The sequence below is a fragment of the Cephus cinctus genome, unplaced genomic scaffold (assembly GCF_000341935.2).
Source record: "Cephus cinctus unplaced genomic scaffold, Ccin1 Ccin1_scaffold0661, whole genome shotgun sequence".
In the NCBI taxonomy this organism is placed as follows: Eukaryota; Metazoa; Arthropoda; class Insecta; order Hymenoptera; family Cephidae; genus Cephus; species Cephus cinctus.
This window is the reverse complement of record NW_014333290.1, coordinates 144,999-159,719: the sequence shown is the minus strand read 5'-3', so window position 1 is coordinate 159,719 and position 14,721 is coordinate 144,999. Positions and strand designations below refer to the sequence as shown.

General features: G+C 43.4%; 1 protein-coding gene across 2 annotated transcripts; it reads left to right on the top strand.

Moving 5' to 3' along the window:
• The first annotated feature begins 7,646 nt into the window (after positions 1-7,646).
• LOC107269427 (protein sister of odd and bowel) lies at positions 7,647-14,454 on the top strand. Of its 2 annotated transcripts, XR_003060180.1 has the most exons (3): positions 7,647-9,237; positions 9,585-11,076; positions 14,096-14,454. XR_003060180.1 is itself a non-coding variant. In XM_015743250.2 (2 exons), exons 1-2 carry the CDS (start codon positions 8,432-8,434, stop codon positions 9,934-9,936), a joined length of 1,158 nt encoding a protein of 385 aa, XP_015598736.1. In that variant the 5' UTR covers positions 7,647-8,431; the 3' UTR covers positions 9,937-11,096. The 2 variants fall into 2 exon arrangements, 1 of the variants encoding a protein (XP_015598736.1); XM_015743250.2 differs by lacking the exon at positions 14,096-14,454 and having other exon boundaries at positions 9,585-11,096.
• Positions 14,455-14,721: the final 267 nt, after the last annotated feature.

Sequence of the window (14,721 nt, the reverse complement as noted above, 5' to 3'; positions counted from 1 at the left end):
CGTACACGCGGTCGAGATCGACGTCCCGGCAACAGAACGTCGAACGAACCCACCAAAAAGAAACGTGGATCCTGGACAGATCCTTCGATCTTCGACAGGATCTTTGTGTACCGGATTGAATGTTTTTGATTTTTCGAACCTCCCTAAAACGATTTGCCTTGTTTGCTGTGCCTGAGTTAAACTATTAAGAAAAAAAAAACATACTTGGAACAATCATCTATACGCGTTAGGGGATATAAATTTATTATTTCTCAGATTAAAAATTTACATGGCTATTTAATAGTATATCTGATTTATATTCTCTGGTTTTACATTGAAATAACAGGAATTCGATACCTTACCTCATGTATTTCTTTTTCAATGCTTCGTAGCCCATACCCACCGTGTTTACTTCTTAGTAGCCGTATTATATTTTTACTTGGAATTTACAATCGACTTTACGAGCTCAGCCACTGTACCGGATACTTCGATATACTTATATTCCCTTGAAGCTACATTGCAATTGGTTTACTTTAACTGTCACGATCATTTGGCTCTATTTACCTCAAACAGCATCGTTAATTTCGCTGGAGGTCTCAACGTGCGATTACCGTTGTCACTATTTTTCTTATCAACAGCTCTCGACGTCGTAAATATAACTTAAGCCAATAACGACTGCAGTGACTATGTTTATGCATTGTCAGTGATACCAAAGCAAGTGCCCAGACCCTTCCGTGTCAGACGAGTGAAGTTCCCAAAGGTGAAGCGGCTGAGGCAGGAGACTCCGGAGTACCAAGAGAATGAGCCAGTGCCCGTGCGTGTACTGCAGAATGAAGTGTACGAAGAGAGTAAAGGATGAAGAGTATAAAGAGGATGAATAGGATGAAGAAAAGGATCTGGGAGGACAGATCGGTTGGACACGAGCCGTTCGGACGAGAATGCTGCGCGACACTCGCAGCGGGTGTCCACGTAGCTTGTGACCCCTGACCCGAGGTACTCCCGCGACAGGGTGCGGCCCTGTAACTTTTCAAGGGGCTTCGCTTCCAGGACGAAGAGCACGGGGAGGACTCTGGCCCCCAACAATGGACCCCAGTCATACAATAATAATGATCAATTATCGATCTGTCATTCAACGGGTCCGCCGTCGGAATGCACGACGAATCGACATCCTCCCTCTTCCTTCTCCTCCAGCATCATCTCCTTATTCTTATTCTCCAACTCCTCCCTCCTTTCTTCTTCTTCTTCTTCTTTTGCGACTACGCCTCCAATCTCTAACCCTTACACCGTGTATCGAGCCTTATCATTCGGTAGGTATATACGGTCGTTCTTGAGGTAGGTATTAAACGTGTTACGTAATACGTGGTTTTAAAAGTCAATAAGAAAATAATTTGTCTTATAGTATACGTACAATTTTTCAGCTCTTTTCTCCTATCGGGAACAATATCAAGAGCAAAATAACTTTCCGGATACTATAGTTAGCATTTTTAGAAGTCGCGTTACAGCAGCAAATTTATTTACCGAGTGCTATCGGTTATTCGATTGGTATTTAAATCGGCACTGGTACCGGATGACGATATTACCTGTAGATTTTTATTCGAACAGGGAGAATGCAGCTCGGCTGCCGGTGCAGCACAGGCGCTGCACCACTGTCGTACTCCGACGAGCTTTCTCACAGCAGTAAACCGTCGAGTAACTACCGGTACCCGCAAAAAGCCTAAAATTAATAATAATAATGATAATGTAACGAAGTAAAAGGCGCTGCTAACTGGATTCACCGGGGGCCAAGTGAGCCGCAGCATCCGAACCGAGAGAAGGAACGTGAGAGAGTCGTAAAGGACGAGCGAGAGAGTAAAAGAGCAATGAGATAATTCTAAAGACAGACAAAGAGAGGGATAACGATGGGATAGACAAAGTAAAATAAGGGATAAACAGGAAGAATCCTCGTAAAAAGAAGAGGCATGGCGATGAAAGAGAAAGAGAAGAGGACAGACCGAGCGAATGAGAGAGACGGCCGGAGAAGGATGTAAAATAGGAGAGGAAAAGTAGAGAAGCAGAATGAGAAGAAACGGCGGGACGGGCGGCGAGGTGAGGTGGGTAAGGGGGAGGGACGCCCCCCGTCGCGACGCCGCCGCCTAATCATTCTTTAAACGTGCATAAACAAGTCCCCGAGCCAGCTTGGGGATGGTATATGACTAATGTCATTCCAGAACCGCCCCCGTCTCCGGGCACGTATTTTTAGGCCCCCGTGGCCAGCCTTCCCCAGCCTCCGAGTGGGTCCAGTGCCTGCCTCCTCGGAAACCAGAAACGAGAAATTGAAGGAGCGAATGCTCGAGAGGGACGGACAGAGGGGTGTGGGAAAAAGCCAGAGTGGGATGCGAGCAGTTAGCGAGAGAGAGAGAGACGCCGTGCGCCGTCGCCGCCGCCAGGCGCGGCAGCCTAAATCTAAAATGCAAATACACTCAACAAATCACTATCGGTGACAGGCATCCTTACTTTAAAAAGAGGAAGGAGAAGCCGGTGGAGACCCCCTGCCAGGAGTTTCGGAGTACCCGAGTTCCTTAGGCACGGTTTATACGTGTTCTACTCATCAGCCGAGATTCACGCCTGAATCTACTGCTAGTCCTATGGCGGATTTACTTAACGTGTACTTTGTCTCTTGTTGGATATTTACAGTCGCTAATGGAATTGCTTGTGCGGCAAGAGATAAGGTACGATCGAACGGAATGATAAGCTAATGATATCTATTGGCGAATCTTTGATAATGAGTAGGCATATGTTTCTTATCTCTAATGCAATCTTCATATCTCGATGCGATTTTATTATATAATTACTGGTGTCTGTGTCGATTAATTTTTTATGCTTGTGGCATACGTGCCTTAGTGTTATTGTTGCTTTCTTAAATTGATGCTTTTTTTTTATTTATTCCTTAGCAATGTTAGTTGCAGGGTACAGTGTATGATTTTTGATATTGTCTTTATGCTCGCTATACAAATATTTATTTATAAAGTTATTTGTAAATTAACGTCTAATTGGGGTGGATGATTCAGGCTTATTCGAAGAGAATAATTTTTTGAGTTTAGATTTTGTATCCTGTATTTTCGTATTCATAAGGTAGCTTATGGTTATTGAATTTGGAACTGTGTCTAGGCTATTATGATTTTTAGTAATTTTTTTTTTTAATTAAGGACAAAAATGACGTCAAGCATTTATGACAGATTTAAGCGGAAACTGTGTAGACGATGTCATTTGGTAAAGATCAACAATCAATTTCATATTATTTAGTTGAATTAGTTTGAAAATAGTCTTGATTTTTTGAAAGAATTATTTCATGAAATTAGTTATCAGGTATATTGTCATTGAATTGTCAAAATCATGAAAATTTTTTTTTAATCGGCCTCCTCGAATTTAAAAAAATTCCAAACACAGCGTAATATTTCACGTGGCGTTGTAATCTTAATAAAAATAATTACAATTAATATCTCTATTTATAGTGAAAGAAAGAAATCTCTTTCAGAAATGGTTAACACTGAATCATCTTGAACTGAATAATAATTTTCAAATTAATCTTACCGTCACCGTAAACCGGACTTTAGCCTGTCGAAATCGGTGGTGAGGTCCTGACTAATGGAATCACGCCAAGCCTCCTGGTGATACGTTTTTCCCCAGGACTATAACGAAAGGTCCTCTCGACCAAAGGACCTTTTCCTAGCAAAGGTTCGGGCAAAGGCCCAGGCACCGTCATCGTCGTCCGCGGGTGCCATGCATTATTTATGCGAGACGCTGTGCGCCACGGTGCCGGCACTGCCGGCAGTGCTGAAAGTATCACATTTATTTCCAGGAGCGTAACCGGGTGTAAGACATCGGGCACTTTATCTAGCCGCCTGAGAAACAGTGGGAGCGGCGTCGGACGAAAAAGCCCTAATATATATTACGGGACAAAGAGTCATCTCGAAAACTGCCAACATGGCGGCAGCAGTCCGTATTTTTTTAACGAAAAAAGACATAAAATTTACTCATACGCAAATAATCAGAAGATGTTTGATTAACGATTATACAATGTCGAGGAATTTATCAAAATTTTAACCACTGACATCTTCATCCTTTTTTTTGTAACTAACACGAAACTAACGAATAAATAATTAATTTGTCGTGGGTATATTTCGTAAAAATTATTAAAATTTGACGAAAAACATTTATAACAAAAAAACAGTTAAACGATTTAACAAATCGTAATGAACATTTTTTCGTATCTATATAATAAGTTCATGAAAACAGGAAAATGTCGGTTTGGATTTTTTTTGCATTCTGATATTTAAAAAAAAAATTAATTTTTTTTTTAAAGCGCTTAACTTTTATATCATACTTTATTCACGTTGCACAGTGTTAAAACCAAAAGTACAGATAAAACGTCTTTGGGACAATACAATTTTTTTTTATTTCAGTAAAACTATCTTTACTCGTTGAGTCTCGATCGTTCTCTAGATCGGAGGAGTTTCAGTCTCCACCCACCGATCGGAGGAGTTATAAATCGAACGGAATATCATGCATCACCCTTGAAACAAATTGTCTGATTTGATGCGAGAATCCGCAGGAGGGCGAGAGGTTTTCTTATCTTTTTTCTTCTTCTCTTTCTCTTGAAAAAGAACACGCACGCAACCCGTGTTGATCGTAGACCCAGGTACTAGCGCGCAGTTAACGCCTAGAGATACACCCGGCTCGTGTAATAGCTTACCTTCATCCACACGAGACACGGTACACATATGGAACACAGGTTATGCGTAACGTGAGCACAGGCTATATTTATAGAATGATATATTAATAAATTAAATAAATATTTAAACACTTGTTGCTATTTTCCACCAGGGCTTGCATCTACCTTGCACGTAATAGCTCGAGGGTGAGATCGTAAATCTAACGATTGCGCAATTAATTAACGACGAAACTAATGGATGACAAATATTGTAATTGAAATAATTTGAAAAAAATGTTATCCCGTAAGACACACGAAATGGAATAAAATATTAATGGCATTTAAATATGGCAGAAAAATAGCGGTACGTCCTACAAAGATCGAATTACCTTGGGGATTGTTTAACGTAATTGGACAAATCAATCTCATGATCGTAGGGTGGGGGGTTACTGGCATTCGGGCGCGTTCTCCTTTTGTGGCGTTTACATGCCATACATCTTGCAGCGCGTAAAGGAGTGCTGCGTTCACCAGGATACGCACTGCGGAGGTGAAGATACGTCAAAATGGAGGTTAGTAGCGATCTAATTATCTACGCGGCGGGAAGTGCGGCCTCCCCTGGTGCTATCGGAGAAACAGAGCAGCAAAGGGCCCCGAGTGGAACCCGAAGAGGCCCTGAGGTGACCCAAAGGATTCGAAGGTTCATCCGAGATATTTCACAGTCATCAGTGCGATTAAGGCAACTCGGTGATACTGGATCAGAAAAGTCAAATAAAACAATGCGCCCGTTCCAAATTTTTGTTACAATATAAAAAAAATTGATATTAAAAATTTGGAAAAAATTTCTCATCGACTACTTTAATTAAATGTAAATATATAATAAAATGGTGACGAACGACATATAGCGATCATTGATTCAGGTAGCGAAATATCTATAGAACAATTAAGTACTCTTACAAAGAGAAGCTCACCGAAGCAACAAGGGTAACATAAAAAAAAGAGATGAAGCTAAGCCAAGAGAGAAATCTCGCGTGCGAGAAAGAGAGAAGGAAATATCCGCGGTGACGGTCAGCGAGCGCGAGCTGACCTCTGACCCAGGCAAGCGTCGTCTCTGTCGGGGCCCGTGCTCATGGGGCCCAAGCGAGCCCCGTGCTCTTGAGCCTGGTCGCACTCGCATCGTGGCGTGGGCGAGTCGCGGGAAGGGTTCAAGTGGCCCGCGGGCGTCCTGAGACCGTGAGAACACCAACTATAATATTATTTAGTCTGCCCGTGCTTGCTTCTCTCTTTTACTCTCTATCTTTCCGTCCTTCTCATTTTCTTTCTTTCTCTGCCCTTCTTTTGCTCCCTCTTTCTCTCTTTCTCAGTCTCTTCTCATGATGCCCCACTCGGTTCGACTCGGCGCACTCTCCTCCCCCATTACCGGTCAACCACAGCCGCCGTGATGGGCCCCACTGGGGCCTCCATGTACCCCAACCAATAGCCGCCCCTGGCTTCTCTATGGAACCAACTATAGGCGCTATACACGGTTTACTCTCGTGCATTAATTGCCGTCGTAAATTGTTGCGGCTTTGCGGGACCCGCTCGAAAACGAAACGGCACGTTATGCCACGGGTTCTCTGTCCGGGAAGATGCCTTTTAATCATTCATTAATAACGATCAGAGATCGTCAACCAGACAATCGTTAAAATTTGGGTTTCAATTTCTATTTCGTCATAGAGATCGGTATGCACACACATAATTTCACACAATATATATATGTATATATTTTTTAACAGACTAGTTTTCAGGATTATTTATTGAGTTTTGGCAGTTATGAGGACACTCGGTGTTTGTCAGGATGAGCCTGATAGCTTCTTGATACGTAAGGTACACTTGTCAGGACCATAAAACGGCACTCATACCGAATTTTCCAAAAAATCTTTCACGCTAGACACTCGGAGTTGTGATGGGCCAAGAAATGATTTCGTTAGGTTAGATTAGGTTAAAACTCTAATACCACATATTTTTTTTTAGAGAAAAACAAATCGGTTTGCCGTTGTCAGTGCCACACGTCCTCCTAACAAGTTTATATATATGTATACTTGGACGTAGTATAGTATCGTATCATTGCCGAGCAGTTTCCTTCTTAAATAATTATATTTGTTGTTCTAGTGATATTTTAACGCGGATACTTAATTACAAAAAGGTTGAATCGTTAAATGCCTTTACACCGGATGCTCAACCGTGCTAAACACAGTAATAAAGACCGTTTATTGATTAGGATCGTTAACCTCGTTAGCATCGTGTATCTCCGCAATGAGAATAAGCTGGACGATACGTGTGGTAACTATAACTATGTTGTCAGAGTTCGTGCGATAGGTTATGAACCGATAACATCGTTTGAGGATCGTCTTTGTTAACGTATTATACAGAGGGATTATTTGCTCTTTTTTTCCCTTTTAGTTCTAGTTACATCACGAACAATAATTTTCCTTTCTTTCTACCGTGCGTCTGGTACTTCGTGTGTTATCAGGAAAAAATCATGTAATTATTTGAAGTATACAAAATTAGTTCTATAGTTATTGAAGTAAATAAAAAAATTGTGGTATACAAACACATATAAGGAGCCGTTGAATTTAAAAAAAAAATACAAAATTTAATGCTGGTAAGTAATCTGAAATGAAGTATAGACACTGTATAGGTCAGCGAGTTATCCTGTAGCTGCATCAGTAGAATATCGGATAAGCTTATTGCCATCGAGTTATCGAGATGGTGGTATATTAGAGAAGTTTACGTTGACTGTACAACAATGAAGGAATTCCGAGATCGTAAAGTTCGCCACGGTGCAACATGATAACAGTTACAAGTCCGACGTGGGTTATAGTTATTCTTCACTATAAACAGAGTGCTCTACTAACCTCATAAAATATTGAGTATACCTTCCGATACACTCTGTATATCCAGATACACGTGCCCAATGTGTTCACGAAGAATGTCGTTAGTTTTCTCAATGCAGTGTCATAAAGAGAGGCAAAGAAAGGAACCATAAGACTACCCTGGTATTATGGGATCTGACAGTTGCATAGGTTGTTGCGCGCGAATAGGTTAATTGTCCCCTTAGAAAGGACAACATAAACCAGCAACGAGAATCAGTTGGTATTAATACGCGTGTCAGTCTACCTGAACCAGGGGTTTGGGTCCGGCTTAGGATGAGGCGAGTGTGGCAGTAGGGAAGTTGTGGATCTGGGTAGCTAGGATCCTCGAGAAATGTGAAGGAGAGGAGAGGATAGGAAGGAAGGAGAGATGAAAAGAAGAGACGGAGGAAGGGACAGCGCAGGTAAGTACAGGCGTGTGCCTGGCCGTGAAACGCCATGAAACGGTACGTGAAACGCCGTGAAACACAGCTGGCCGAGCCGGGACTGACTACGAGCGAGGGGCCCATGGGGACGTACCGAGTCTCGTCTAGAGGTGAGATACCGGCCGCCAGGTGGCTCCACCAGCAGCGTCCAAGCGCACGATGCCCGATCAGTCGTCCGGGCGCCTCCGTATCGTGAGCACCTCGCGTTTGTTTGTATTCTTAAAACCGGCAGGAGAATGCAAACGCTCCAAGTATCGGCGGCCTTTTGTGAGAGATCGTAACGGCCTAAGTAGGATCGTTTGAGTATCTTTGAAAAAGTGACGAGATAATATCGCGGCCACATGTGATCTCCGAGGACGTGTCCTAGGGATACTCTTGAGGATCTTCGGGATCTAGACCGGAAGCAAGAAGCCAGGGCCTACTGGATCATGCAGCAGCAAGAGCAGCAGGAGCCGACGGATCTTCAGGATGTCGAAGCCTCGGACACGAGTGCGTTGGATCTGGGACCGATCGGGACTTTACCGAATCTCACACTTCAGAGTGTCGCTTTGGGACTTCAGGGTGCATTACTGGCAGCCCTGCAGAGGGCTGCGTTGCTACCACCTGGTCATGCTGCTGCCGCGGCCCTCAATCTTCAAGCTCTAGAGACGTACTTGACACTTCATAGGCTTCATGCCAGTTCCACGACTCCCACATCGCCGACCACCTCGGCGAACAATAATCCTGCGAGTCCGAGGTCTACCTCGTTACCGAGCAACTCGAGTTCCTCCACCTTAAAGACTGATCACCTCGTGGAGGTACTGCCGACATCGCTCGACGAGGATGACGCTTCGCATTTAGACTTCGTCACAGATCCCGAGGAGGATCTAGCACTTTTGGAAGAAGAGGATGCTATGCTACGAGAAAGTTCAAGTTCCACCTCGACGAATCAGGATATTCTCTTTCAAAGGATAACCGAAGGGAGTCCAGGAAATGTCAGTGCCGCGCCGACGGCACTGGTGTCCGTTGTGCCAACTTCCGTCCCAGCCAGCTCGTCCACAACGGATACTGGAATTGTCAGGCCGTGCAGAGCGTCTAGGCCTAAGAAACAATTTATCTGCAAGTTTTGCAATCGTCAATTCACAAAGAGCTACAATCTTCTGATACACGAAAGGACTCATACCGATGAGAGACCTTATTCCTGCGACATATGTGGAAAAGCATTCCGTCGTCAGGATCATCTTCGAGATCACAGGTAAGACAATCATAAAAAACGTATCTTACCTCGATTCCTCATTGTGTTCCCTGTCTCATCAAAGATACTAAATTTCACTTGACAAAGATTCACCTCATAAAATCAATCAGTCTCCATTTACCAGCCGTCGTTCCCTTAGCTCACAGCCTGAATCACTCTAATCAGAAACTACAATAGATTAGAAACCGAAAACCGGCCAGTTCCAAACCTCATCTTGTACGCATAACAGCGTTCTCGAACCAACCAATCCCAATGCAGAATCTTATCACGCTCAATCGAGAACCTGATAAGAGTACAGTCTGTCTGTCTTCGTCACCTAACGTAAGCGTTTTATAAAATACTTTCAGGTACATTCACAGCAAGGAAAAACCCTTCAAATGTGCCGAATGCGGTAAAGGATTCTGCCAGAGCAGAACCTTGGCAGTCCACAAAATACTTCACATGGAAGAGTCGCCGCACAAGTGTCCCGTCTGCGCGAGAAGTTTTAATCAGCGCAGCAATTTAAAGACACATCTCTTAACGCACACGGATATAAAGCCGTACCATTGCGCCTCCTGCGGGAAGGTCTTCCGTAGGAACTGTGATCTCAGAAGGCACTCGTTGACCCATAACCTGGGGGTAGCATCATCGCCGCCACCGCCATCCTCAGGAATTCCTGTACCTGGAACGAGTACCGCCGTCCTCCAGGAAACTTCCTAGCCCCTAAAATCTTCGAAGACATCGTAATACCCGGCAGCCCATGCGAATTCGTACCCGCCGTTAAAAGGACTTTAGAACACGTTAGCGTCTAATTATTATCGTCCATTAAGATAGGTTCGTGCTCACTAGATCTGTAATTATGTCAATAACACAGAGTATTACGTTTGTTAAGTGAATACCTGTGTATGTGCCTGTGTTCGACCGTACGTGTAAAATAAATTTTTATTATTATTTTTTAATAAGTGATCCTTCCATTGTTAGCAACGTGTCATAATCTCAGTAAACATCAGCTCCACTCTGGCTCGTCCTTGACTATGGCTCTGTACGCTTTTGGGCCCGTTGATCTCTCGACTGACATACTCACGATGATCATGTTAACCAAGCAGGGCCCAGCCTTCTAAAGATTCTCATAAAGGTCTAGTTCATCCAGTCATTTCTTGAGGTCCCCCATCTCTTCCTTCCTCTTCCTTCCTCCGCTTCCACGAAATTTCTCAGCTGATCACGATGAAGTCGACAATTTCATTCCTCCCTGATTTCTAGCCCAATCTTCTTGGAGGATGTGTACGGGGGCCAGACGATGGGACTGCGGCCCGTTGCGCGTCATACGACGTCGGGCTAATTAATTAGGCGGTTTTCTATCCGTGCTCGCAGTTATAAATAAAGGAACAAAAAGTTGAGTATCGTGTTACAAAGACAGGCCGCCAGGTGCGCAAGACATGACACCGTGATACGTCTAGGGTTACGTTTCTTTCTCGAGTGGGTCCCGCCGAATAGGGGCCTAACGCTGCTAGTGTCTTTTCAACCAGGCAGCCATCTACCTATTGGGGACCGATAAGCCGACGCGTGCAGCTTATTCGTATCGGGGCTCCAATGAATATCCTGAACACCACGAACACCGTTAACACACACAACACTCTGAACACCCACCGGTGTAACGAGCCCACCCCCTCTCCTCCGCCACCTTCATTTATAGTTTCATAATGCTGGTACGTTCCGATGCTTACCGTGACTTACGACGACATTACATCCGGAAAACGAAGGTGGAGGTGGTTGGTGCTGTACGAGAAAGTCCGAAGAATCTTCTCTGTTACTTCCACCATTATCCATTCTATGAACGGAACGCAGCACAGGAAGTGACGCGTAAGTAAATCGTTTGACTAGTGAGTTCGAGTCGAACAGGAAGTGGTTTTGTGTATATTCCTTAAACGAGTAAAAAAGTATTCGGTTTTTTTTTCTCAAGTGTACAATACCTCCACCATGTAACTTAAATCTGTTTACGGGTCAATTTCAATCTTTGCTTTTAGTCATTCTACAAATATTGATCGTACGATGATATACCTTTGAAGTACAATATGTATACTGTTGTATTTACGTATATGTTTGTACGTACCCATGCGTATGCTTGGTAACCTCCGTCACATTGAATTCTGAAAATTGATAAAAATCTAAAAATTTGCTTACACCATACACTGCTATTGAATTGAGTATTTTACCAAAGTTTATATGATCAAATTTACAATGAAAATAAATAGCACAAAATTTTGTCTTTCTCAAAGTTTGCGAATGGTTTCCCCTATATATATTAACGCTTAAAAAGTGAACAAAAGGGACAATCCCGGACGTGTTTATTGCCTAAGAAAAAAAAAAAAAAAAGAGTGGCAAAGTACCAGTGAACGAAGGATAGTGGCCCACGTGTCGTAGGTCCCCATGAGCATGGTAAAGTCCGAAAGGGCCCAAGCAGGTCCAACGGGCCGAACATGGCTGCCGACACGGTGGAAATTCGTGCCGCTATGCCCGCCGCGGGCGTTCATGTGTGGACATGGATACGAGGTGGAGATGTCCAGGCAGCCCGAGGTGTGGACACGCTCACATTAAAAGGAACATTCTTGGCGGTCGGTGGTGGTAGACCCACGGATACGTATCGTCCGTGCGTGGTGGATAAAAGGCAGACAGTAAAGTCACGCAAGAATAAGATTGTGAAGCGAGCCAGGCTGAGACACGAGTAGTTAGGTTAGGTTAGAGAGGTGGGTCCGATCAGGAGGTCACAGAAGGAGGATGGGGGATCCGGGCTCCACGTAGGGGCCCCTATCCTAGTGGAAAAGGCAAGGCACGTTATGGGGCCCCAAGGTAGTGGGGATTTCGTCGGTATGGGGGTTAACCATACCGTGAGGTGGGGAACTAGAAGGGGACACCGAAGACCACACGCACGCGCCGCCCACAGATACGCTATCACTCGCTACAACCGACGTGATCTGCATGCGCATGTCCTCCTTCATCACTAAAAAAGCCACGGACGCTTCCCTTTTCTCTTTCTTTTCTATTTTTTTCCCCTATAACCTTCTTTTTTTCACTCTCTTCCTTTTCATCGGGACTATCTGCTTAGTACTCCAGGGGGTTTGGCGTGGCTGTGTAATATTCCGCAGTCGAAATTTTGTCTAGGTAAAACTTCTTCTTTGTACGCATTGTCAGTCAGTTTTGTATCGTAACGAAAAAATTAACCTCTGCTTAGGTACATTGCGTTATGATGATTTGACGTTCCGTGGATTGAAATGCATTTGGATGACATTTTTTTATATTTTGATTCTCGGTAGGATCCACTTAATCAAATATCATTAGCTGTGCAAAGACGGTTGAGTAATTTATATGACAGTTGAAAGAACTGTCCCTTATCGCCGTATAAAGAAGTTTCTCTCAAGTGGTCCCGTGAACGGACTATGACGTGTTATGTCTAATCGATAAGTATCTGTATACATAGTCATATTAAGAAAAATCCATATTGGTGGAAAGTAGATAAATTTTTGAAATTGGTCAAGGCTATAAATTTTTTATCGTACCGGGAATTTACGACGTGCTTATAACACCTCGTGCATCTTATCAGACCTTATCGGGTAATGTTATCACACGCGTTGCATGTTTTCTTGTTTTATTAAAAAAAAATTTTATGCTCAATTTAATATGAGAAAATTATACAGTACTGGGAAGTAACTTAAGAACCATCTTTTTTTTATACGATAAAAAAGGGGTTTAAATCGTCAATGGTACTTTCACGTGTGTTACACTCTCGATTGCCGTGCGGCCACATAAGATCGTACATGTTGCTGCACTTGGGCCCCGCGCACACACTACACGTAACGTCTCCATACGAGTAAACGAAGTTGTACTAGCCGATATACGATCGGGGCTCCTCATGCGGAAGGGGGCCACCCGCAATACTCACCATGTATCGCTTAACGACTGCCAGTGGAATTTACGAGCGATATGAGACTTTTCGTAACTCGCGAACCTGTGCACCCACGTGCTCGATTTTAAAATCTTCCCCGCCATTTACAGTTCTGCCCACGGGCTACGTAAGTTTTCGATATCGTGTTGAGACAAAAAAAATTAGTGCCATAAGATGTTAAGATGCATGTTTAACTAAGAATTTTTATTAGAGTCATATCGTTTAATTTATAGAAAAAAAAAAAATTTAATTAAATGAGTCTCCGACAAAAATATCGAAGTTAGAACTCGGCTAGTGTTTAGATTGCAAATGGGAATTTTTGATTTTTAGTTATTATATCTCATATTGGGCCTATTCAAATTTTTCTCCTGTGCATCGATAATGCTGACAAAAATGATAAAAATTACGAATTATGATTTTTTAGCATTTTTCTTTTTTTTATACATCGGCATCCTCTCTGGTAGCCAAAATTAAAACTATGACTTGGATTACCACACAAGGGGTAACATATCAATCGAACCATGGATATCGAACCTATTCAATTTTTCTTCTTGCAAAACGTAAAGAGCCCACCCGCGAGAGCTATTACGCGCCACTTAAAGATTCGCACGAGAATTTACGATCAATACGGAACTTTTCGTAACTCGCAAAAACCCGTGCTCCCACGTATCGTCAACAGTTGAAATCTTTTTACAAAGGCTATCTTTACCCACGCCATACGAATCGGGCTACTTTAATCAATTACATACAAAAAACAGGTTTTCCCCATAGAACAAGCCTCCGCCAATGTTCTCCGAATGATTGAAAAAAAGTATTAAAAAAAAAATACAAAAAAATAATAATCATGCACATCAATCACAAGATCGGAACCGGCAACTGATTCCAAAGGGAAAAAAATAGAAAAAATTAAAAAGCAAGAAATTACTTCTTACACTAAAGGACATCAGAGCCGTTCCGCCAGCAAAGGATAAGAGACACGTAACGAGAGAATGGCAAAGGTCCTTCGGGCCCGTTCAGGATACACGAAGTCCTGAAGGAGGTCCGGTCCTGATTGGCGAGGTCTTTGCGATGTACACGGTGTGCCTACGAAATACGAACGGGCGGACAGGATGACGGACGGCAGGACGCCCTGGGCAACCAAGTGGTGACTCGCGTGCGACACAAACTAACACACTCGCCCACGCATCTGAACTTAGTTCTCCTCAGCCTTCGCCATCACCATCACAATCGCAAGCACCGTCGTAAGACCATCGTAACATCAGAAAAAGAGTAGATATACCTACCTACATACATAGATACATGCCGTACGCAACGTTCACTATGGTGGCTATATGGTGGCAAGCCGCTAAAATATCGGCGGTCTGCCGCGAAAGGTCCCGAGATTTTATTTATAGGGCCCTCCGCCGCTCTTCTTGCGGCCGACCAGGCAGTCCTAAAATCTCAACCCAGTGCATACTAACTGCATATAAAATGCACTTGGCGAATCCTCTTCTCTCTCAGCTGTACTCCAATGGTTTTTTATAATAGTATCTACCAACATGGTTATGGCAAACAATTTATCAGTT

What these genes read in the sequence shown, in the direction of transcription:
- LOC107269427 (XM_015743250.2), top strand. Translation starts at nt 8,432, where the DNA reads ATGCAGCAGCAAGAGCAGCAGGAGCCGACGGATCTTCAGGATGTCGAA. An exon ending in GATCATCTTCGAGATCACAG is followed by an intron (nt 9,238 to 9,584) that starts GTAAGACAATCA and finishes AAATACTTTCAG; the next exon opens with GTACATTCACAGCAAGGAAA.